Here is a 23,608-nt window from a genome sequence, read left to right as displayed (position 1 = left end):
AGATAGAAAAGTCAGTAAGAAAGGAGAATTTCATGTAAGTTACCTTTTATATTCTCCTTTCACACCAAACGTTGGTGTGGAGAAATAACAATAAATTTCTCTCTTTGTTAAAGATGAACGGCGAGTAACCTGTTCTCAAGAGTCTACAATTACTCCCTCCGTTCGGATTAAATTGACGCGAGCTTACCAAAGGAAAACAACTACACACATACGAACTCCGCGTCGATTAAAGAAGACCAGAGGGAGTACATCTTTGCAAGTCGTTCAATGCAATGGTAATCTTTTGTGTGCATTTGTCTTGAGACTTGAGAGGCACCTCTTCAAAGTATTTTAGTGTTGAAAAGTCATTGCCTTTTCTTTGTCTTTGTAGACGCCGTGATGCTTTGAGGAAATGCAACTTGTTATACTCAAATATGACATGTCCTTTGAAAAATATATGTTTATCCATAAAAATACGTGCATATAAAGTCAATGATGTTTTTAACTAAAAAAATGTTGTGAACACATATGTCAACTATGACGATGTCGTTACACTTCATTGACATTACATGTAAACGGGTTAAGTAACCCCATACAACGTTATCACCCTCACAGGCCATCACTCTTTGTGGTTATCCTAACTTCCGTGTTCGCCACATTCAAGATGAATTAGGAGGAACTCAAGTAAATAAGAATGTTTACTTTCATTATCCACTTCAAGAGGAATTAAACTAAATAAAGATGTTTTTAGATATACCCATGTTCTTTTGGCAACCAAAAAAACTCAAAGATACCTTTTTCCATAGTATAAGCTCCCAATTGTTGAACTTTGGTGTTTGCCTTATCTTATAATCTTCTACTCCCTCCTACATTAAGTGTCACTGAGTAAAAGGAACCATTTTAATTTTTAGTGGAAAGAAAAAAACAATGCACTTGAATACAAAAGAGAATGGACATTTTTCTAGCAGAAAAAGAAAATGGACCTTTTTTTAGCAGAAAGAAAATGGACCTAGGTCGCCCTTATTAGTCCATTATCGTTCCAGGCTCAAGCCCGTATACATACAGCCCACCAACAGGCGTCGTTTCGCCGCTCCAACAACCAAACCCTAGACGAGCACGAGCAAGAGCCAGAGCACAACAACAGCCTTCCTCCCGCCAAAACACCAACCTTTTTCCCGCCAAATCCTGTCTATTACCCCGTTCGCGCCACTCCTCCTCGCCCCTCGCCGTCTTCCCGCCCCACCATTCCCCTCCGCATCCACACGCCCGCGCCTCCCTCTCGCCGCCGCCACCACCACAACCGCCAGCCATGTCGGGCTGGGACGAGGGCGCCGTCTTCTACAGCGACCAGGCGCAGTTCCCCCAGGGCGACCCCGCCGCCGCCGACATCACGCGCCACTCCGCCCTCCGCAAGTTCAAGGAGTTCCTCCGCGGCTTCACCGGCCCCGACGGCGACTTCCCCTACCGGTACCCCTCCCCCTCTCCCTCCCCAGATCTGACGCCTCGCTGGCTGGCTAACCCGCGTTTCTTTCTCCGTTCCAGTGAGAGCCTGGTGCACAACCGCGACCATGTCACCGTCGCCATCGAGGACCTCGACGCCTTCGACGCCGAACTGGCCGACAGGATCCGGAAGGCGCCCGCAGACTACCTCCCGCTGGTGCGTCCTCCTCCCTGACGTTTCGCCACCTCCCTTTCTCTTGATTCAGAGTCGTCTTTAATTCCCCCCTTGTCTTAACGTAGTTCGAGACGGCCGGGTCCGAGGTTCTCTCCAGCCTCCGGTCGAAGGTCGCCGGGGAGACCGGGGAGATGGAGGAGCCGGTCACCGGCGACGTGCAGATCTTCCTCTCCTCCAAGGAGAACTGCGTGTCCATGAGATCTATCGGGGTCAGTTCCGCACCTACTTGTGTATCAGTTATTCTCAAATAACCGATTTCACAGTTCAGACCGTTCTAGGAACTCCATTCTGATACCAATTTCTATTTCCGAAACCTCAGGCGGACTACATGTCGAAGCTGGTCAAGATTGCCGGTATCGCAATCGCTGCGTCGAGGGTGAAAGCCAAGGCCACTCACGTGACGCTGCTCTGCAAGAACTGCAGGAGCGTCAGGACGGTGCCGTGCAGGCCTGGCCTCGGTGGGGCTATCGTCCCACGGTCGTGTGATCATGTTCCTCAGGTATGTTCCTCAGTAATCACTCACTTGCTTTCTAGTTTCAGTGCTGTAATGTTGTTACTGATGGTGTATGTATCTGATTAATCGAAAAATGTGTGCATATCTGATTGTTTAACTCCTCAGCCTGGAGAAGAGCCTTGCCCGCTGGACCCCTGGATTGCAGTACCTGATAAGAGCAAGTATGTGGATCTGCAGACGCTCAAAATGCAGGAAAATCCCGAGGTTAGTTGCTGCAAATGTTTTCTTGCTGCAAAGCTATTGTGTTGCAGTAATCTCGTTTATGTGTGACGTTCACTGGTCAACTGTTATAACATGACTCTGACAATCAACCATCTTCCGTAAATTGGCTTCAGGATGTTCCAACTGGCGAGCTCCCTAGGAATGTGCTGCTGTCTATAGATAGACACCTTGTTCAGACTATTGTTCCGGGGACAAGGTTAACCGTGATTGGTATCTACAGTGTTTTCCAAGCATCCGGCACTACCAAGTATGTTGGACCTAAAGCTTGTTTTTGTTAGCTTAAATCGAGTGCATTGCTGATTGCCTCCATATATTCGTTTTGCAGCCACAAAGGTGCTGTTGGAGTGAAACAGCCCTATATTAGAATTGTGGGGTTGGAGCAGTCACGGGATGATAACTCAAATGGCCCCTCAAGTTTCACACTCGATGAGGTAGTTTGAGTTTTGATGTCTTTGTTGATTCTAGGAGTTGCAGTTTATCATATAATCTAACTTTCTCGTTTGGTTGTAGGAAATGGAATTCAAAGAATTTGCACAAAGGCCTGATGCATATGCCAAGCTTTGCTCGATGATTGGCCCTTCAATTTATGGTCATGCTGATGTCAAGAAAGCCATTGCATGCTTGTTGTTTGGGGGATCAAAGAAGGTATTTGATCTAATCCAGTGGCTCATGTGTTTTTGGTAATTTAATTATTTATCTAGTGGCTAATTTGTAGTGATCCCTTGATGTTTAAACTTCTGTCTGCTGCAGAGGCTACCTGATGGTGTCCGTTTGAGAGGGGACATTCATGCATTGCTTTTGGGTGATCCATCTACAGCAAAATCTCAGGCAAGTATAGGTTGGAGGATCATAGCATGTAGTTTGATGGCAAATAATATGACAAGAAAGCTCATATATGTGAACTCTTCAAGAGGTGTCAAAAAATTAAAGAATTGGTGATTTACACAATTACACTTGTTGGAATGTCCGTTAAACATTTACTGGAACCTTTCGAAGGAGAGAAACTGGATATAGTTTCAAAACTATTCCTTGAACTAGCAACCAGTACCTTTCAAATTAGAGGGCTTTCAGGAGCTAGGCTCCTTGATTTCCTGTTGCTTCACTCTTGTTGTTGCCTCTGCCTGTGTGTTATACTCAACCTTTAGTTTCATCTGCTTTTGACCTGCAATACAAGTTGTTTGTATAATGCTTTAGGACTGTCTTTTTTATTCATGCTTCCTCCCATTATTGCATTAGGCCATATTTTTCTGCCTTTTCACTCAATAATGTCAAGTGAAATCATTCTCTATGTATGCTCATGTAATTTTTCAAATAATGCAAAAAGGTTAAGATAATGGCAAAAATCAATCTGATTTACTAACACAAATTCTACATGTCCACAGTTTCTTAAGTTTGTAGAGAAGACAGCTCCAATTGCGGTTTATACATCTGGAAAAGGTTCATCTGCAGCTGGTCTTACAGCATCTGTAACTCGGGATAGCAACTCGGTATGCCTGCCTTCATTGTGTTACTTTTTAGTTCATTTGAAGTTGGTTTCCACAGGTAATAAATTAATTTTTCCTGTACAGCGTGAGTTTTATTTGGAAGGAGGGGCCATGGTATTGGCTGATGGTGGAGTAGTTTGTATTGATGAATTTGACAAGATGAGGCCGGAAGACAGGTAAAATTCAATCAATTCTTGGTTGAAACTATGATGAACATAGTAGATCTGTTTTTCTTGTACCCTCTTGTAATTTTAAATCTGTTTCTTTTTTCTTTGATTGTTACAGAGTTGCAATTCATGAAGCCATGGAGCAGCAAACCATATCTATTGCCAAAGCTGGCATTACAACAGTACTTAATTCGAGGACCTCAGTTCTTGCAGCTGCAAATCCAATTTCGGGGCGATATGATGACCTTAAGGTACGTCACTATATGTAAAATTACTGTCTTGCCTCCTATTTCCATATTTCAGAAAAGTTGCAATTATTTTATTGATCTGGATAATCATTTAATAAATGGTTGTTTTCTGTTTATCAGACTGCACAAGATAACATTGATCTGCAGACAACTATCCTTTCTCGATTTGATCTTATCTTTATTGTTAAAGATGTCAGAATGTATGAGCAAGATAAGGTATGAAACAATTGGCTTTCTTCACATTGCATGTGTACCGATAACTTCTAAGGCTAAACAAACTTTTTTTTAAATGCAGCGAATAGCAAACCACATCATTAAGGTGCATGCCAGTGGTGCTCAAACTACTTCCAACAAGAACACTGAGGTCAATGAAGGAGAGAATTGGTTGAAAAGGTGTGGTTGGATTTGCATTTTTCTGTTTTCACACAAAATTTGACAAATTTTTTAATATGCATACTCTTGCTAATATTTAGGTATGTTGAGTATTGCCGCAATACATGTAGACCACGTCTTTCTGAGAAGGCAGCAGAGATGCTGCAGAACAAATATGTTGAGATCAGACAGGTATATCTACTACAGATTTTCACCTCATTAACTGGCAACATAACTGGTTATTTAGACTTGATTACCGCCTTCTTTGGATAACACCAGAGATTGCTCTCCCAGCCTAGACTTGCTTATTGTCTAACTTGTTCATTTTGCAGAAAATGAGACAACAATCTCATGAGACAGGGAGAGCTGCAGCTATACCCATCACTGTGAGGCAGCTTGAAGCTATTATACGGCTGAGTGAATCTCTCGCAAAGATGAGATTGTAAGTACTAGCTTATTACATGCTAATTATACCACAAACATAAGCATGCAAGTAGCCCAATTCTTGTTCTACTTCTAACAATAACTACCATGTCATTCCTTGCTGACATGTGAATGGTTTTTAGGACTAGTGTGGCTACACCAGAGCATATTGAAGAGGCATTTAGATTGTTCAACGTCTCCACAGTTGATGCTGCAAGATCTGGAATCAACGAGCATCTGAACTTGTCACCAGAGATTGCAAACGAGATCAAGGTCAGTATCTCTGCCCAAAATAAAATCCATCCAGTTCAACCCTGCATTTCCTGATCCCCTCTTCTGTTTAATCCTTAACAGCAAGCTGAGGCGCAAATCAAGAGGCGAATGGGAATTGGAAGCCACATCTCTGAACGGCGGCTGCTAGATGAGCTTAGCCGGATGGGCATGAACGAATCCATTGTAAGCAACCTGCCATGTCCCGCATGAAAATAATCTGTACTACTGCTTGGTTTGTTTCTCACCATGGCTTTCTATCGTTTCAGGTTAGAAGAGCCCTTGTGATCATGCACCAGAGGGACGAGGTGGAGTACAAGAGGGAGCGCCACGTGATCGTCCGCAAGGCTTGAGCTGGACTCAGCAATGGAATGCAATGAGATCCTGGTCTGTTCTGATCATCTGATGTGTGTATAAGTAGTACTGACACTGCAACTGTTTTTCTGGAGGAAATTTGTTGCATCGATGAAATGGAGTTGTAGTTGTACTACTTTAAGCTGTAGCTGTAACCCTAAATCATGTTTGTGTCTGAAGTTGACTGAAATGAAGATGTACCACATTAAGTTTGATTCATGGATGCAACATTTGTGTTTCCTGCAGTGCCCAGGCAGAACAATTGAAAAAGTAGCGGGCTTTCCTGGGTGACTGAAAAACGAGAGTGCATTATTGATTGGCTACAATGTGCATTTTCAACATTTGGCATATTTACTTTGTGAGAAATATGAGTAGATAAAAAAGGATTGCATATGTGCATATGATTGCTTGAGATTTTCTTAAAGTTTATACCTGCCTCTTGGATTTATCAGGCTCTAACTCCACCCATCAAATTGTAAACCTTGGTGCTCACATTTACACATGATACGACCATGTCCATTACTATCCATAAGGTACTGTGTAAAAGTACAAACCGTAAAGACGATCAACACCGTCATTCTATACTGCTAACACTGACGGACGATAACATCTCTGAATCCATTACATGCTGACTCCAAGCAAACGTGTGAGGTATGATGCAGCAACCCTCCAGACTAGAACGGCACCATTCCTCACGCCTTCACTTTGGCCAGCGGTGCACGGGACGGGAGTTGCTGCAGAGGCCGAGCAGCAAAGTTCAGTTCATAACCGGCACAGTATCAGTCAGTTCTTCAAGAATTTAGATGGAAGAAGACGAGGTTCATTTGTATATACCTGATAGCATGAGATGAGCGAGGTGATGAAGCCCAGCGCCCCGGTGACCCTGGGCGTGACCTTCTTGGGCGCCAGCTGCAGGAGCCCCACCGCCACCACCACGTCCACGGCCGCCTTCACCAGCGCCAGCAGCCGGTCGTCTGACTGCTTCATCTTCGCCAGGTACTGCTCGTCCTCGTACTTGTCGGCTGTGCCCCTGATCTCCTTCGCGCGCTTCCTCATCGACTTGGACAGCCTCTTGAGCTCTCCAAGCTGCTCGCAATGCAAAAAAAAGAACATGATCAGCTCTTCATACCGCACGAAGTATGTATTAAAGCGCTGCGGAAAAATTGGGCTCTTTAATTTGAAGGAAAATATGTTCTGTTGGTTGGCAATTAGAGATCGTTCTTGGACTGCTGGCAGATTGTAAAGAAAGCGGTGAAATCATTGGAGTACTGCACATTCTGCTAACAACAGCAGGAGAGCATCAACCACTTGATCATGTAATGCCCTTTTGCGAGGGAATTCTGGTCCCGTGTTGGGAAAATCAGAGGAGCAGCAGCCATCATGCCCATGCAACAAGGGATAGTCTGGCAGTGGTTTATCGCAACAAGCCAGCCGAGGAAGAGAAGAAAAGGCCTCAGTACGTTGGTCATTGCAGGCATGAGAGACGCCTTTGGCTGGAGCGAAATGCAAAAACTTTCGACAGAAAGAGTTCTACCATGAATCAAGTTGTAGCAGCAGTGGTTGCAGAGTAAAAACTGTGGGAACTAGCTGCGCAGCCGTCAGGTAGGCAGGAGGAAGTAGTCGCTATGTCATGGCGGGCAGCGTGGCCGCACGTAAGAAATTGTAAAACCCTTTGCTAAATCTTAATACTTGCCTGTTCTTGGAGAAAAATAGAACATGGATTTGATCCTATGATGAAACTGTGCATACCTCAACCAAACTTGCGCAGACCGAGGAAGCCATCCAACAGTAGAGGGATAGCCGGGCGATACGGTCGGTGCGTTCCTTGTTCTACCAGTAACAGCAGAAGATCATCATGTTTATAAACTGTCAGTCGATGCATGATTGCCAATTCATAAAGCAAAAATAAACTAAAGTACAGGGAATATTGGCAACCTGGTAGATCCCTGATCTCCCTGCCCACACGAACTGGTCCAGGAACAGGAAGGTCGACAGCAGCGCGTTCTTGGACTGCAGTTGCAGTAGTTCACTTAACAGTTAGCACATAAATCATCCTTACTCTTTGACGAAATTGCAGTCAGTGAACATGAATAAACAGACTATACCTTCCCTAGCAGGACCAGCGTGAGAGGGGTCCCTTTGGCAGGAGGGCTGATGAGGCCATGCAGGTCGTTTACCCACTGCAGAAGATGCAAGGTTAGTTTGTCATACAATCACGGCCAGTTCATCAAAGGATCAAGGTGAGCGAGTGTGTTAGCGGACCTTGAACAGCCTGAAGACTTTGCGGGCCAAGGTGGTAGAGCGGTCGACGTTCTGCGCGGTGCCGGGCTGGCCGTTGCTGATGAACTTGGAGCCGTACTGGATGGCCCTGCATATCTTGTCCCGAGCCTCCGCCTTGTTCAGGTACAGCACCACCAGACCCAGCTCCGCACGCGTTGCCTCCAACGAGCTCATCTGAAGTACAGGAGCATTAGAGGCAACGAATTCACAGAACCAGTCTGAAGTACTTCTTCTCGGCAGGTGCAATTTCTCAGAGGAAATTAAGAGACATGAACTAATGTACAGAATCGACCGATACTAGGATAGGGAAATTGACATCGTGATGCAGAGAAGTTTAATTTACCTTTGCTAGTGATGAAGAAGTGAGGAGTGCTTGACTAGAGCAAGCAAGCGAAGGGTTCGACTACGGGATAGGGAAGGGGCGGCTGGCAACCCGGTGCTCTGCTGCCGGGAGAGCTGCGTCTTAATTTCGGCTGCTACGCCATTCGATTTTGTGTGGATTGAGATGAGATGGGTCGCGTAGGGACGGGGCTCGCCTCTCGGCAGCTGATAGCGTGATGCTGAGAGGCAGCCTTGGATTCTTCTAGCCTGCCCCGTGCCTGCGGGTGGCCACGGGAAGGACTTCCAAGTTTCCTAAAAATGTGAAAAAGAAGTTCATGTGCATAGATTAGGCTACACATTGTGTTCAAGGATTAAATAAAATCTCGAGAGGATCGAGATCAACTCGTGTTCTTCTAGCTCGACTCGAGATCAACTGAAAAAAGTTGAGCTTAATATGAGCACTCTGTATGCCTCGATCGGCAAACGAGCTAACCTTAAGAAAACACTAGCCCGGAAGATCAAAATAATATACTTCCTCCCTTTCATGAAAGTTATCTAAAATTTATCTAAATTAGGATGTACCTAGACACTAAATATCATCTAGATACATCTAATTTTTTTTAAAAAAAATCTTAGACAAATTTCATGAGATGGAGGGAGTAGTTTTTCCACAACAGCAAAAAAATAAAGTTATTTATGATGATTATGTTATATATTAAATAGAAATAGGTACCTTATACATTGCGGATGCCATTTTTCTTCTCTCTGCAAGGAAATCTGGTAGGTTAATCAAGCATAAAGCCAATTTAGTGCCTAACATGGTATATGGTCTGATCTAAGATATAGATACAAGATAGAAAGATGATAATCTAAATAACTTGGCTACGTTTGTACTGTGTTTCTAAAAAAAAATCTAAATAACTTGGCTTCATTATAATTGATGAAGATCCCTGAGGTAGCCAAGTTTTCAATGCCTTCCACACATACACATTGATTAAGTTTGATCTTGTTGGTCGCCAACCAAGATGGGTACTAGGAGGTTAGTCACAACAAGCTTGTTAGATGGTTGTTTTCTTGGCACCATTTTAAGTCCAAATAAACTAGGCAAACAAATTGACATCTGTATCCTTTCTAAGTAAATAATGAAACAACATGAACAATGAAAAGATTTGAGAAGGTACCGTTTGAACATGACGAAACAAAGTGCCCCTTCCAACGACATACGTAGCAAGAAGTTCTTCCTTACTCTTCATCTTTGATTTCTTGACTTGGTGTGCTTTAGCTTAATTTTTATTGGAAATGGCCTATCTTCAACTAGACTTTTAGAATTAGACATTTTCAGATAAAAGATCTTTCTAATCCAGTCTATCTAATTATGTATTTTTGAGGAGCCAGAGGAAATGGATTTGTGGTACACTAATTAGTATGTATGAGAGGATTAATGGCGGATCCTCAAGGACGAATGATTGATTTGCCTATTCAAAGAAATTTACGCGACGGAATTTCTTTGAATAATCAAAAAAAAGTTCTTGTGGAGCCGCAAAGGCGTTGTAGATACTATTGTACGAATAACAGATTATACTTAATCTTTGCCACTTCCATTGTTGATTCTCACTTAGTGATTCTTTTTCAATGGACACGATCTAACATGGTGCCCTTCAACCTTGCATTTCAAACAAATAATCTTGGCCAAATTCTTGACTTGGTTTTGACCCTTCTTCATATTCTTCTTAGGCTTTTTCTTGTTATTGGAGTTCAATCCAAGTTCATTCTTGTCATTGGAGAATTTTCACACACTCAAAATACTATGGAGTGTGGATTTCCCTTCATAACACTTTTCCAAGTATTTGTTGTAAGAAGTGACTTGGGCCTTCAACTAATTGATTTTCTTTACATGGTTAGAATCAACACAAGTATTAGTGGAGTTGAAGTTTCATTGTTAGAACAAGAAGGCAAGAAAATAAATTCATCGCATGATATATCAACACTATGTGTGGATGAATTACTATAACCATACGCTCATCACATGTTGGCTTTTGGGTTTCCTGCGCTTCTAGAGAAAGGGTGGGAGTGAGTTTTGGTAGGGAATGAATGTAGGGATAAGGGTATGTGTCTTTGTTCCTCCCATAAAATTATAGGGATTAAGAGATATTTTAGGAGTATGCTAGACCATGTTTTTGTCTTGATTTTGGGAGTATGATGATTTTTAGGGACTGACAATGACTTTACTCCACTAGTAGGAAAAATCATATCAGCGGCATGCCAAAAAGGTCTTAGTGGCATGTACGTTGATATACTTACTGGGGCATGTGAAAGGATCGTATGGCACCTGGGGGGGTAAATAGGTGCTTTATCAAATTTTAATTGTTTTTCAATTTAGGCTTCACACAAAAGGTAAATTATCTAGATATGCAACTATGTGAATTTACCTATATGACAAGGTGCTAGCAAACTAAACAAGATACAAGTAGTAAAGTGCGGTAAAGGATATATAGAGGCCGAGGTGAAGCACGCGGAGACACAAGGGTTTGATTCCCGTAGTTTCTTCCTTATTAAGGGAAGTACATCCATGTTGGAGGGGTGTGGTTTCACGAAGGCCTACCAACGCCACGAACGCCTCACCCTATTCTCCGGTGAGCACCGCCACGAAGGGCTAGCTCACGCTCCACTAAGCGGCTGCCTTCAAAGTCGCAACCGGCACCTTTACACAAAGATTGGGGCACACATCCACACGAAAATTGGAGGCTCCCAAAGTTGTTACAACACAACAATAAGTTATCAAAGAGAAAACAGCAACTAGGGTTTCCAAAGAAAACACTAGCACAAGAGCCCTCAAGTGAATAACTAGGAAATGCAAATCGCTTTGGCAAAGATGTAGATCGGGGTCTTCTCCTTTGATTCTCCAAGGATCAAGAGCTTTGGGTGGTTGAGGGAGAAGATCTAGTGATTTCCGTGGCTCAGCTTGAGGTGTTGTGCTTGAGAAAAACGAGCGACCCTCCAAGGTGGAAGAAGGGTCATATTTATACCCCTCAGCTAAATCTGCTCGTTGGAGCGACCTCGGTAGTGTCGGTAAAAAATAACCAGCAGTGCCGGCCCTAGAGAAACTGCTTAATGTTCATGAAGAGAAGATGCTGGTGGTAGTGTCGGCTTGTGCGTGGAGGCAGTGTCGGTCAGCACAAGGCGGCAATGCCGGCCGGCGGGTGGCGGCAGTGCTGGCTAGCCCACTGCGGCAGTGCCGCTCGCACCTCAGCAGTAGTGCCTCCCTGATGGAAGGGCAAGGCAGCAGCACGTGCTAGCAGCAGTGCCGGCCTAGGGCTGCACAGCCTTTTAAGATTTGCACTCTTTTCCTCCTTGGGGGGGGGGGTCGATACCGACGGGAATAAGCACCGATAATATCTGCATCAGTTAGCACATCGTTAAAATATCGTTGTTCTTGTCGGCAAACACACAGAACCCTAGGGATCATGAAATGGCCTTTCAGAATGCATGCCAGGCACCACACCGCTGGTAAATGAAATACCGGTGGTGTGTCATCTGCCATGCCACCGGTAGTGTGTACACTCGTGGTGTACCGCGAGGACTACATGCCACTATGATTTTTCTGAAAATTAAAAAGATATTGTTTTTATTTAATTTGACAACAATATGAAATCAAAAACAACATCATTATCTAACATAACAACAATATCGTGTAACAAAACAGTGATAACATCATATGTTGTATTATTGAATTTAACTATCCATATAGAGTAGAAATTACTCATGACATACTAGCTAGCTACCCTTAGGTAGCTACTCCACGGGGTAATGGACAACGAGCATGTCATCATCTCTCAGGTCGTGGCGTTTGTTGTAAGCCAAAAATGGTGAGTTGTCTCGGGAATCGTAGTAGAAGTATATTTTGACAAAAGCATTGTAGAGGTAGAAATAACACTTTATCCCGGCTTCAATCCTCTAGAATTTCGTAAGTTCTCTATAACGAGGGCAATCGAAATAGGTTCGGTTCACCTCCTTAGTGACTAGAACCCTCAAGGTCATGGGGGGGTATGTGCACTGATTCTTGGATCAGGGTGACTTCAAACTATCTCAGATGATGAATGTATGTGTTGACATGCTCCATGAAGTCACGTCTTGCGCTACAATGGATAGCCTAAGCACAATTACAAGAAAACAACAATTAATTAGATCAAAGGCATAGTTGGACACAACTATATATGAACTACTTAGATACATATCATGTTGAATTCAAGCATGGCATCCTAGTTTTGAAGTCCTCGAAGAACAATATGACATACTTCTTATCCTAGCACAATCCATTGCATTCTAAACACAAGGCATTTTGAACACCCGAAACACATAGTACCATCAATTCTAGCACGCCACCCTACTATAAGACATTCTATACATCTCTAAATAACTCTACACTTACACTAGTCAAAGTTTATGCTATCTTTGTCGATAGCGCCGTCATCATAGTTAAAGTCGGTGAACTGGTCATCCTGATGGTAGTGTTGTTGTCCCACACCGGAGGGGCCGGCCTCCTGGTCGTTGTGCTCCCTGCTCAAGAGGATCATGCGGCGGAGGAGAATTCCTGGATGTTCTGCTACATCACACGAGCCTCCATATTGAGTATATATATATGCCACGTTGTGATCGTAGAGCTGCACCATGGCCCAACGGTGCTCCTCCTCCTCGGCCCCTGGTGATATACCTCATATCCTTTGGCACGAGTGTGTGAGCGACATGTTGTTCCTCGGTGAAGTTGAGCTATACTCTATTTCCGAAGAATTGCACTGCGTATAGTCATTGGTGTGTGCCGTCTGGTATGGGTTTTCCCACGTACTGATGACTGCAAGTGCGTAGGTAGATGTAGCTAGTTTCAAAATAAGAGTATCAATCCCACAGAGAGCCTACTGGCTATGAACAGAGATTGTTCCTCATTACCACTTACCAAGGTATGCACAAGATGTGTTGCGCCACGCAACAGAAAACAAAACTTTTCCCTACGAGGTACACTCAGGATCTAGCTCAGGAAGAAGGCCACGAGGATTACCACTAGACGCGCACGTGTGGAACTTGATGAAGCACGCCGGGACAGTGCAGTCCTCGATCTGTTCCAAGACGATCCCACGAACAGCTCCCGGATCCGCTAATTCTTTCGCCTTGAAGCGTCACACGTGCAACGCCTCTGCCGGTATCCACAAGTATGAGGAGGAGCACTGACGGTGGACTTCTAGATCCAGTACAGCGGCTGGACTGAGTGGGGCTAGGGTTTCCAACCCATGGAATGCTCTAGTTCCTTTTGGGCAGCATCCACCCCACTTTATATAGGGCATGAGTGAGGGCTTCACAACACTTGCAACCCACTCACTTGGACCCTATTTTGGTCACTGTGAGTCCAACCCACTAACCAAATCCTGGTCCGGTTCGAGTCCAACTCGACTGAATCTGTTTCAGTCAAATCACATCCGACAGAATCCTTGCTCTTAAGTGTGTGACCCTGCAGGTTCAAGACTTAGTCTCAAGTCGATAACTGGTAGCGGCTCCTAGCAGAAATTGCCAGCTCCCAAGTGATGTAAAGTCATGGCGACTAACCTTTCAATGTGAAATATGTCTAAGTCATTTTTGCCTTATGATATACCTTATCAAGCTATAGGCCAGTTGTCGTCATCCCTTTAATAGCTCAACTCTCTTCTCGATCCATGATATGTGATTCACCCGACTAATCCTTATTCGATCGCCTCGGTTAACACTTAACCGAGTCGTGCAGGGCCATGCTTTCTGAATCATATATATCACTCGAGAGGCCGGGCCCAGAGAATATCTCTCCAAGTGGAGGGGAAAAATCCTATATTGGTTATCCATATCACGCAGCTTGCTTCTCAGTCGACCTGAACCCTGCCTTTATAACTTCCTTATTACTGAACAACGTTTGACAGAACCTAAGTCGGCCAATCCACAACTCGGATCATGCAATAACCTCAAGTCTAAGGATTACATTGATAGATACATGCAAATGACGACTTTGCTCGTTGTGTCTCACGGTGGGTTAGTCCGACTCGCTAAACACTTTAGCCAAGTCCGTGTAAGTCGGATTAGCATCACCATGTCCATGACAAGTGGAACAGATTCATCAGCCTACTTGCACATTAGTCTAAGTCATGTGTCCAACACAACCTCGATGACTAAGGACAATTTAGTATGAACAACATAAGCATCTATATAGTTCCACAGCCGAATCACGTATTCGATGATACGGATGAAGCTCGGTGATCACATGGGTACGTGAGCACGCGGTGGCTGGCTGCCACGTGTCTAACGACGTTTGTGTTGTTGTCCGTGAAATGATAACCCTGAAGTACCGTCTTATCTCCAACTCTCTCACCCTTTTATCTTTAGCTAGCCGCTCCCCCATCGTACACCTTCGAACCGGAGCTCCGCCTCCCGTCGAGCTCCTCTCCTCCCCCTCGAAACCTATCAATCACCTGACCTCTGCCGTCGCCATCGCCGGGTATGGCTACTCTACTCCTCACGCCCACAACACATCTTCAAATCCCCTTAGAAACGGCTGGAACCTCCACATCTCACACATGATTTAGGTCCTCTATCGCCAACCGCGCCCACGCGCATGGCGGCCGCCGCTCTTACCTCCACATCTCACATAGGATTTAGGTCCTCTGGCGCCCAGGATTCTTCGCCGTCGGCGTCCATCTCTAAATCCAGCCGATGGGAGGCCTGCCGTCGGCAGCATCGGCCGCCGCTCCGCCCGGATCGCCTACTGCGGCCTCTTCGCGCTCTCCCTCCTCGCCTCAAGGGTGCTCCACGAGGTCGTCGCACCCCTCCTCCGGTCCATCCCACGTACGCCCCTCAACCCCCCTTCGTTCTGATTCCAAGGCATGATTCGATTTCACCCGATTTGACCCCTGATGCTGCCTCCTTACTTCTGATCACGCGCGCGTGCAGGGATTAACCACTACAGCAAGACGCCGGACCGCGAGTGGTTAAGGACCAGAAGAACCCGCGCGACAAGGTCCACCACGCGGGTGGATGGCCAAGATCTTTGCTGGGTCCTCATCGTCTTCCTCATGTTCTTTGTGCCCAACGAGGTCGTCAGCTTCTACGGTGAGCTACTTTTCGCCTGCAGGAGGGAGCTGACTGTGTATATCTGACTTGTTTGGTGCCCACTGCACTTGGCAAAACATAATCATGGAGATAGATAGATACTAGAACACCATTTGATTGAGGGACGCCACAAATCACCCAAATGAAGTTGATTGTATTTTCACCTGCAGGAGCAGGGTGCAGCTGATTGTATATATAGTCCGTCTGATATCTATCGCACCTGAGTGTGAGGGTCAGAATCGATAATGCTTTGAAGTTGTAGCGGCGCGGTCGCGTGCACCTCATCACCATCACTGGCGCCAGGGAACACCGCATGGGCCTTCCCCTCATCTCCGCGCCTCCCCAGGGGCCAGCGCCGGCACCCTGGTCCTGGCCGCTGAGGGCAAGTACTTCTCCAACAGCTTCGACCAGGCCTGGGCACGCAAGGTCCCGTGCCACCTGCACGCCTCCATGAGTGAGGGCTTCCGGGGCCTCCTCGCCGACCTCCTCGCGCTCCCATGCCGACCGTCGCGGCCATCACGGGCCACCCCGCCGCCGGGTGCGCGCAGGGCTGTCTGATTCCCACCGCCGGGTGCGCGCAGGGCTGTCTGCTTCCCGCCGCCGATGCCACTCCCGCTGCTAAAGTTCATGCGCTGCTCCATAATGATGCATGTGACATTGATCTGTATGAAAGATTCTTGTTTTTATTGAATAGTGGACGAGAGATGCATGTGACATGGAGCCAATCAAAAAAGGACAAACGGGCAGAGAAAGCCCCAGAACCGTGTAGTCGCCGTCTAATCTCCGTTAGTTGATGGGCAGGATCCAACGGTACTAGACAATATCCAACGGTAATGGATGCATGCTCACGTACCCATCTGATCACCAAATACACTCTCTGATACGGATATATGCAAGAGTTCATACAAGGACAACCTTACTTTATGAATAAATTAGAAAATACATCATCCATGATTGCCTCTAGGGCATATTCCCAACAAGATGCCCTTAATTCCAAGCAAGAGTAAATAAGATTGATTAAGTGTAAATAACAGTAAATGTAAAAGTGCTAAAAGTGACTAAGAAAAAATAGAACAACGCGATGTAAAGGTACTGAAACTGAAGTGGGCTAAAGTGTTTTCGGGGAGTCTCGAATCCACCTATAGTATTTGAAATATTAATGATTAGGATAGTTCTACCCATTCTTTATACATGTGTATGTGAGAAGCTCCACATATGGCGGTTGCAGACCAGCCATCTGATCAATTGTCCTCTCATAACCACATCAAAGTGTAAAGGGCAAGCCACCTCATTACACCACTATTAAGAGTTCCGCCAAGATCCCGTGGATATGGATGTACATTCTATGAGTCTTGTCTTATTCCCCTTGACCACATCATAGAGGATTAGCATGAGGGTGTCCTTTGACGCCTCCTCTCTACCACATGTCGAACGGTAATCCCCTCTCTGGTCCTTAAAGGCAAATGTTACATGGTCAACTTCATACAACATCAAGAGAGAAAATTAACACACAATGGTAAAGGATTGAATAAAACATCTTTATTTCATCTCAAATCCATAACTAGGATTTCACCACATCCCCAAGAACAAGGAAATCTACTCACAAATAGAGGTAGGAAACATCATCATGTAAACAAAATGGATCAATAACATAGGGGGGATGAATACTTCTTCTGATGGTGTTTATGATGGGGATGGTGTTGATGCAGCGGGTGGTGATGGAGATGATGCCCAAGCCTCCAAGGATCCAAGTAGCAGCGAAGATCGGTTCCCTTATGCTAGTTCCCCCTCCATACCCCTTCTGAAGGTGAGATTTCTGCGTAATTTCTTAGTGTCTACGAATGTCAGATATCTCATCTGTTTGCACGAGATGAAACTATTTTAAGAAGCGAAGGGGTGGCACATGGTACGAGCGGACTGATTTGTATCAAAAATGACTGCTCCATTGACTGTGTCCATCAAATCGTTCCATTCGGGGATCCCGCTGAAACTAACATAAAAGCCGCGCGCGTGCATGGTAAACTATCAAAATTCTATCACTACTACTGCAAAAACATTAAGTAAATATGCTTCAGAAAAGCACTAATCACGTGCCAAGGTAGTGCTTCACCTTATTGATGGTGATCTAAGCCCCCTATGTTGGCTTCTTTGTGTTCTTTTTGTGAACACCACGGAACTTTGACTTCAACGTGATACTAACAACAACACAAAACAATTACAACGCTACATCATGTACACAATTTTAATGTACATCACTATCATCTACACTACTATATACATTAGCAACTAACAACTAACAAAATCCTGCAAAACTAACACTACACTAACACAATTAAGAACTACACTATATTACCAATTACATTAAATATACACTACAATAACATCACTAACAACTACATTGTTTTTCTAACAAATTATCTACACACTACACTAACATTTACACAACTAACATTTTACAAGAAAAACGAGGGAGAAAATAGCGGCGACGCGGTACTCACCGAGGCGGCTGGCGGAGCAGACGGTGGCGGCATGGGGCAGACATAGGCAATGGCGCGGTTGGGATGGAGGCGACTGATGGGGTGTATCGGAGCACGAGGTGTGGAGCGAGAGTACCGGCACGGGGGAAGAGCGCGGGTGGAGACTCGAATGAGGGAGAGAGTGAGAGTGGGGGATGTAGATTGTGCCACCATGGACCACAACATCGGTGGAGAAACAAATTTTTAGCATGCTTGGGCAGTGAAATACTGGTGGCCTGCCAAATTTCATTATGACACATGTATTTTAGATATATACTAGCGGCGTGTGATTTTATAGGCTATTAGCTATTTCCTATTAGTTCTCCTTTCGGTGGAGATGCTCTTGCTCTAGTACATTTCCCAACAAAACCCCCAACCTAGCAATAGGCAACAAAGACTTTAGCCACCTCAGCTATGATAGTGTTCGCTCAACTCTAGACAGACAATGTATACAAAGAAGAGTGTAGCACCTTTCCCTTATGCGCACTTAGTGTAACGTGCCACGCTAAACAGCTCCTGGAACCCGCATGCCACATGCCACGCTGGCAAAGTGTGTAGTGCCATTGGAATAGGCGCTACACTATTAGGCTGGTGCCAATGCATCACCCCACTCTCACCCGCCATGTCAGCTTTTACCTTCACTCTCACCCCACTCTCACCCCACTCTCACCCCACGGTGTCAGTGCACGGGCTATAGTGCCAGCTCTCACTTCTCTCTCATCCCTACCGCCTCCCAACCGCCTCCCTACCTCCCCCACTAGCACCGCTATCGCCTCCCTCTCGCCCCGCTCTCGCCTCCAACGCGGGCTATAGGCGGGCGGTACCGCCCCCTACCGCCGGGCGGTGGATCCACCGCCCGCCGCTAGCGTCTCGCCCGCCTCTCGCCTCCCTCTCGCCCCGACGCGGGCGGTACCGCCCCGCCTCCAGCCCGCGTTGGCACCAGCCTTAGTTCTTTTGCGACAAACGCTACTCAAAAGGGTTAGATCAGTGAAATTCTTTCGCCGAGAGTGGTCTAGAGATTAAGTGTTTAGCTTATCACCCCCTGGTGCGATGGCATGCCTTCCTAAATAAACGAAGAAGCTTTAGGAAGGAACAGCACTGGGATATGAAACGAACAACTCGAATAAGCCCGTTCTTGAACTTATTATAGTAGGTTGAACAGGTTTCACATACTCAGTGAGTGGTGAAGACCACTGACCCCAATTGGTAGATCAGCAGATAGCTAAACTAATTCGGTATACTCAAATAGTAATTCGGCATACTCAACACCATAGGTAGAAACGGGAGTTCGAAGGATTTATTTTGTAAATTTGTTCCGATTTTGGGCTAGTTTTATCCACTTTGCAGGATTTTTCTTTCAACACAATTGAAAAATAGCTGCATAACTTTGATTTTTTTTTCCTTAGCTCTACCAACCGATTTGTCTCTGTTTTCTACCGTATGATTTAACCATGCTTGTGTGAGTTTGTGTATCCTGTTTGGTGGTGGTGTGTGCAAGAAATATCGCAGAAAAGAGAGGAAGAAAAATGAAATGAGAGGAAGGCAGAAAGAGCAGAGCAGAGCAAGTAGGGGTGGTGAGCCGCGCGCGTCGCGCGCTTGGTGCTCGCGGCCGTTGCATGCAGAGTAGACCGGTCGTGAGGCGGTGAGAGTCACCCGCGCGCGGCGAGCCCGGTGGCACGGTATAAGGATCGTGGCGCGCTCCGCATGGCCATCTCGTCTTCAACCAGCGCACCGAGCGACCTCGCGGGGCACGGCAAGCCAAAGCCATAGCTAGGCCACCTCCCTCCTCACTTCTCCATGAAGAAGGCCTAAAGCCCCACCCCTCTCGTCCGGGCGAGACACATCTTCACACAAGATCGAGGTCACCGGCCGGGAGTCCTCCGCGCGCGCGCGCCACCCGCCGCCGTTCCCGGTCCATCCAGCATCAGCCGCCACCTCTGCGACACACCCATCACTGGTAACGAACAAGAAGAAGAGATCCTCGAGGCGCCATGGCTTCCATGTCGCTGGAGGACGTCCGCAACGAGACGGTGGACCTGGAGACGATCCCGGTGCAGGAGGTGTTCAGCCACCTGAAATGCAGCAAGCAGGGGCTCTCCGCCACGGAGGCCGCGAACCGGCTCGCCATCTTCGGGCCCAACAAGCTGGAGGAGAAGACGGAGAGCAAGCTGCTCAAGTTCCTGGGCTTCATGTGGAACCCGCTCTCGTGGGTCATGGAGGCCGCCGCCATAATGGCCATCGTCCTCGCCAACGGCGGTGGCAAGCCCCCGGACTGGCAGGACTTCGTCGGTATCGTCACCCTCCTCTTCATCAACTCCACCATCAGTTTCATCGAGGAGAACAACGCTGGGAACGCCGCGGCGGCGCTCATGGCCGGGCTGGCCCCCAAGACCAAGGTGCTCCGTGATGGGAAATGGGCCGAGATGGACGCCTCCATACTTGTACCTGGCGACATCATCAGCATCAAGCTCGGCGACATCATCCCAGCCGACGCGAGGCTGTTGGAGGGTGATCCTCTCAAGGTGGACCAGGCGGCGCTCACCGGAGAGTCCATGGCGGTGAACAAGCACGCCGGGCAGGGCGTCTTCTCGGGCTCCACCGTGAAGCAGGGCGAGATTGAGGCCGTTGTCATCGCCACCGGCGTGCACACTTTCTTTGGCAAGGCCGCGCACCTCGTCGACAGCACCAACAACGTCGGACACTTCCAGCAGGTGCTCACGGCTATTGGAAACTTCTGCATCATCTCCATCGCCCTCGGGATGCTGGTGGAGGTGGTCGTCATGTACCCGATCCAGCACCGTGCCTACCGCGACGGCATCGACAACCTCCTGGTCCTCCTCATTGGCGGCATCCCAATCGCCATGCCCACCGTGCTCTCCGTCACCATGGCCATCGGATCCCACCGCCTGTCCCAGCAGGGCGCCATCACCAAGCGCATGACCGCCATTGAAGAGATGGCCGGTATGGACGTGCTCTGCAGCGACAAGACCGGCACGCTGACCCTCAACAAGCTCACCGTCGACAAGTCGCTCATCGAGGTGTGCGGCAAGGGATTGGACAAGGACTCGGTGATGCTCTACGCCGCCAGGGCGTCCCGTGTTGAGAACCAGGATGCCATCGACACGTGCATCGTCGGCATGCTGGCCGACCCCAAGGAGGCCAGGGCGGGGATCCAGGAGGTGCACTTCCTCCCCTTCAACCCCGTCGAGAAGCGCACAGCTATCACCTACATCGACGGCAAGGGCGATTGGCACCGGATCAGCAAGGGCGCGCCGGAGCAGATCATCGAGCTGTGCAGGATGCCAAAGGAGGCCGAGAAGAGGATCCACAGCCTGATCGACCAGTACGCCGACCGTGGGCTCAGGTCCCTCGGCGTGTCGTACCAGGCCGTGCCGGCCAAGAGCAAGGACAGCCCCGGTGAGCCGTGGCAGTTCGTCGGCCTTCTGCCGCTGTTCGACCCGCCGAGGCACGATAGTGCGGAAACCATCCGGCGCGCGCTGCATCTGGGCGTGAACGTGAAGATGATCACCGGTGACCAGCTTGCCATCGGCAAGGAGACGGCGCGGCGGCTTGGCATGGGCACCAACATGTACCCGTCCACAACCCTGCTGGGCGACAAGAGCACGGAGATGAGTGGGCTCCCCATTGACGAGCTGATCGAGAAGGCTGACGGGTTCGCCGGGGTGTTTCCAGAGCACAAGTACGAGATCGTGAAGCGGCTGCAAGACCGGAAGCACATATGCGGCATGACGGGTGATGGTGTGAACGACGCCCCCGCACTGAAGAAGGCCGACATCGGCATCGCCGTGGACGACGCGACCGACGCCGCCCGTTCGGCGTCGGACATCGTGCTGACGGAGCCGGGGCTGAGCGTGATCGTGAGCGCCGTGCTCACCAGCAGGGCCATCTTCCAACGGATGAAGAACTACACCATCTACGCCGTGTCCATCACCATCCGTATCGTGCTCGGCTTCATGCTCGTGGCCCTGCTCTGGAAGTTCGACTTCGCGCCCTTCATGGTGCTCATCATCGCCATCCTCAACGACGGCACCATCATGACCATCTCCAAGGACCGCGTCAAGCCGTCGCCCACCCCTGACTCGTGGAAGCTCAAGGAGATCTTCGCCACCGGCGTCGTCCTCGGCACCTACATGGCCCTCGTCACCGTCCTCTTCTTCTACCTCGCCCACGACACCGACTTCTTCTCCGTATGTTACGCTGTGTCCTTCTCCTTCTTCCATCCACCATCATCAATGCAACAAAACTAACTGAAGAATTCTTGTGGTTGCAGGAGACGTTCGGGGTTCGGTCGATCAAGGAGAACGAGAAGGAGATGATGGCGGCGCTGTACCTGCAGGTGAGCATCATCAGCCAGGCGCTCATCTTCGTGACGCGGTCGCGGAGCTGGTCCTTCGTGGAGCGGCCGGGCGCGCTGCTGGTGATCGCCTTCTTCTTGGCGCAGCTCGTCGCCACGTGCATCGCCGTGTACGCCAACTGGGAGTTCTGCAAGATGGAGGGGATCGGCTGGGGATGGGGCCTCTCCATCTGGGCATTCACCATCGTCACCTACATCCCGCTCGACATCCTCAAGTTCATCATCCGCTACGCGCTCAGCGGCAGGGCGTGGAACAACATCAACAACAAGGCAAGCATTGTTCCATTACCTTGCAGCCAACTCCATTGAAATCCCTTGCCTGAAATTAGCTGCTTCGTCAAATCATGGCAGACCGCCTTCACGAACAAGAACGACTACGGCAAGGTGGAGAGGGAGGCACAGTGGGCGACGGCGCAGAGGACGCTGCACGGGCTCAACCAGCCCAGCACAAACACGGGCATGTTCGACGACAACGGCGGCTACCGCGAGCTCTCCGAGCTCGCCGAGCAGGCCGCCAAGAGGGCCGAGGTGGCCAGGCTCAGGGAGCTGCACACGCTCAAGGGCCACGTCGAGTCCGTCGTCAAGCTCAAGGGGCTCGACATCGAGACAATAAACCAGAGCTACACGGTATGATCGTCGACCACCGCCGTTGTCGTCGTCGATGCACACCGACATAGCGATATCTCTACACTTTATTTTAGCCCCCCTCTGCTGCCTCGGCGATCAACAGCGGTCGGCGGCTGGAGCAGGGTAGGTTGATTTTAAGGGTTGTTATTTTGATCTAGACTGTTGTTGTTGGCTATATTTGTAATTTTTCAGTGAGGAAGAAGAGTGCCCTCTTGAGTATTATGTATAGTTGCTTGGCCAGGACAGTTGTTATTTTGCTTGTAATATGTAAGCTCTTCCTTAATTGCCACAGTTTTTTTGTTCTTCTTTTTGTATCTTGTAGATTTGAACTCAATAAACAGAATTCAGAGAAGTCCCACATTTTCACTTCTATGATTACGGTTGCAGACTGCAGTTCTATGTTCCAGGCACATCAATAGCATCAGCTTCACACAAAATGAAGTGACATCCTTACTAGTACATATACTCCTAATTAAGAATCATTCAAATCAGAGAATGACATCATTCAAGACAGTTTACAGTAATTGCCAACCAAAAAACTGATGATTCAGTACAGAAGGTCCAGTCCACCCTGATAGAGCTCAAGGTCAAGACTATCATTATATAACACAGTCCACATTATTAGCGGACATGGAATTTTGTAATAACTAGACAAAAAA

General features: G+C 47.6%; 3 protein-coding genes across 4 annotated transcripts; 2 read left to right on the top strand and 1 right to left on the bottom strand.

Moving 5' to 3' along the window:
- The first annotated feature begins 1,288 nt into the window (after positions 1-1,288).
- Positions 1,289-5,903, top strand: LOC124688723 (DNA replication licensing factor MCM5). Its single transcript, XM_047222363.1, has 19 exons — positions 1,289-1,446; positions 1,522-1,636; positions 1,720-1,863; positions 1,974-2,153; positions 2,274-2,372; positions 2,504-2,637; positions 2,716-2,821; positions 2,901-3,035; positions 3,141-3,218; positions 3,773-3,877; positions 3,959-4,050; positions 4,160-4,292; positions 4,410-4,505; positions 4,585-4,682; positions 4,763-4,853; positions 4,994-5,103; positions 5,228-5,357; positions 5,439-5,540; positions 5,624-5,903. The coding sequence occupies exons 1-19, from the start codon at positions 1,289-1,291 to the stop codon at positions 5,705-5,707; spliced, it is 2,190 nt and encodes a 729-aa protein (XP_047078319.1). The 3' UTR covers positions 5,708-5,903.
- A 249-nt stretch (positions 5,904-6,152) lies between these two features.
- Positions 6,153-8,505, bottom strand: LOC124693381 (peroxisomal membrane protein 11-1). Its single transcript, XM_047226863.1, has 7 exons — positions 8,332-8,505; positions 7,971-8,162; positions 7,814-7,888; positions 7,644-7,718; positions 7,458-7,538; positions 6,543-6,794; positions 6,153-6,442 (listed from the first exon to the last, which is right to left on the bottom strand). Exons 2-7 carry the CDS (start codon positions 8,160-8,162, stop codon positions 6,401-6,403), a joined length of 717 nt encoding a protein of 238 aa, XP_047082819.1. The 5' UTR covers positions 8,332-8,505; the 3' UTR covers positions 6,153-6,400.
- Positions 8,506-19,938: 11,433 nt separating this feature from the next.
- On the top strand, positions 19,939-22,955 carry LOC124688722 (ATPase 8, plasma membrane-type-like). 2 transcript variants are annotated; one of them, XM_047222362.1, is made up of 3 exons: positions 19,939-22,155; positions 22,239-22,592; positions 22,674-22,955. In XM_047222362.1, exons 1-3 carry the CDS (start codon positions 19,939-19,941, stop codon positions 22,953-22,955), a joined length of 2,853 nt encoding a protein of 950 aa, XP_047078318.1. The 2 variants fall into 2 exon arrangements, with proteins under 2 accessions (XP_047078318.1, XP_047078317.1); XM_047222361.1 differs by having other exon boundaries at positions 22,239-22,601.
- Positions 22,956-23,608: the final 653 nt, after the last annotated feature.

Source organism: Lolium rigidum, chromosome 2, assembly GCF_022539505.1.
Source record: "Lolium rigidum isolate FL_2022 chromosome 2, APGP_CSIRO_Lrig_0.1, whole genome shotgun sequence".
In the NCBI taxonomy this organism is placed as follows: domain Eukaryota; kingdom Viridiplantae; phylum Streptophyta; class Magnoliopsida; order Poales; family Poaceae; genus Lolium; species Lolium rigidum.
The sequence above is the reverse complement of the archived record's forward strand: the minus strand, read 5'-3'. Positions and strand labels throughout refer to the sequence as shown.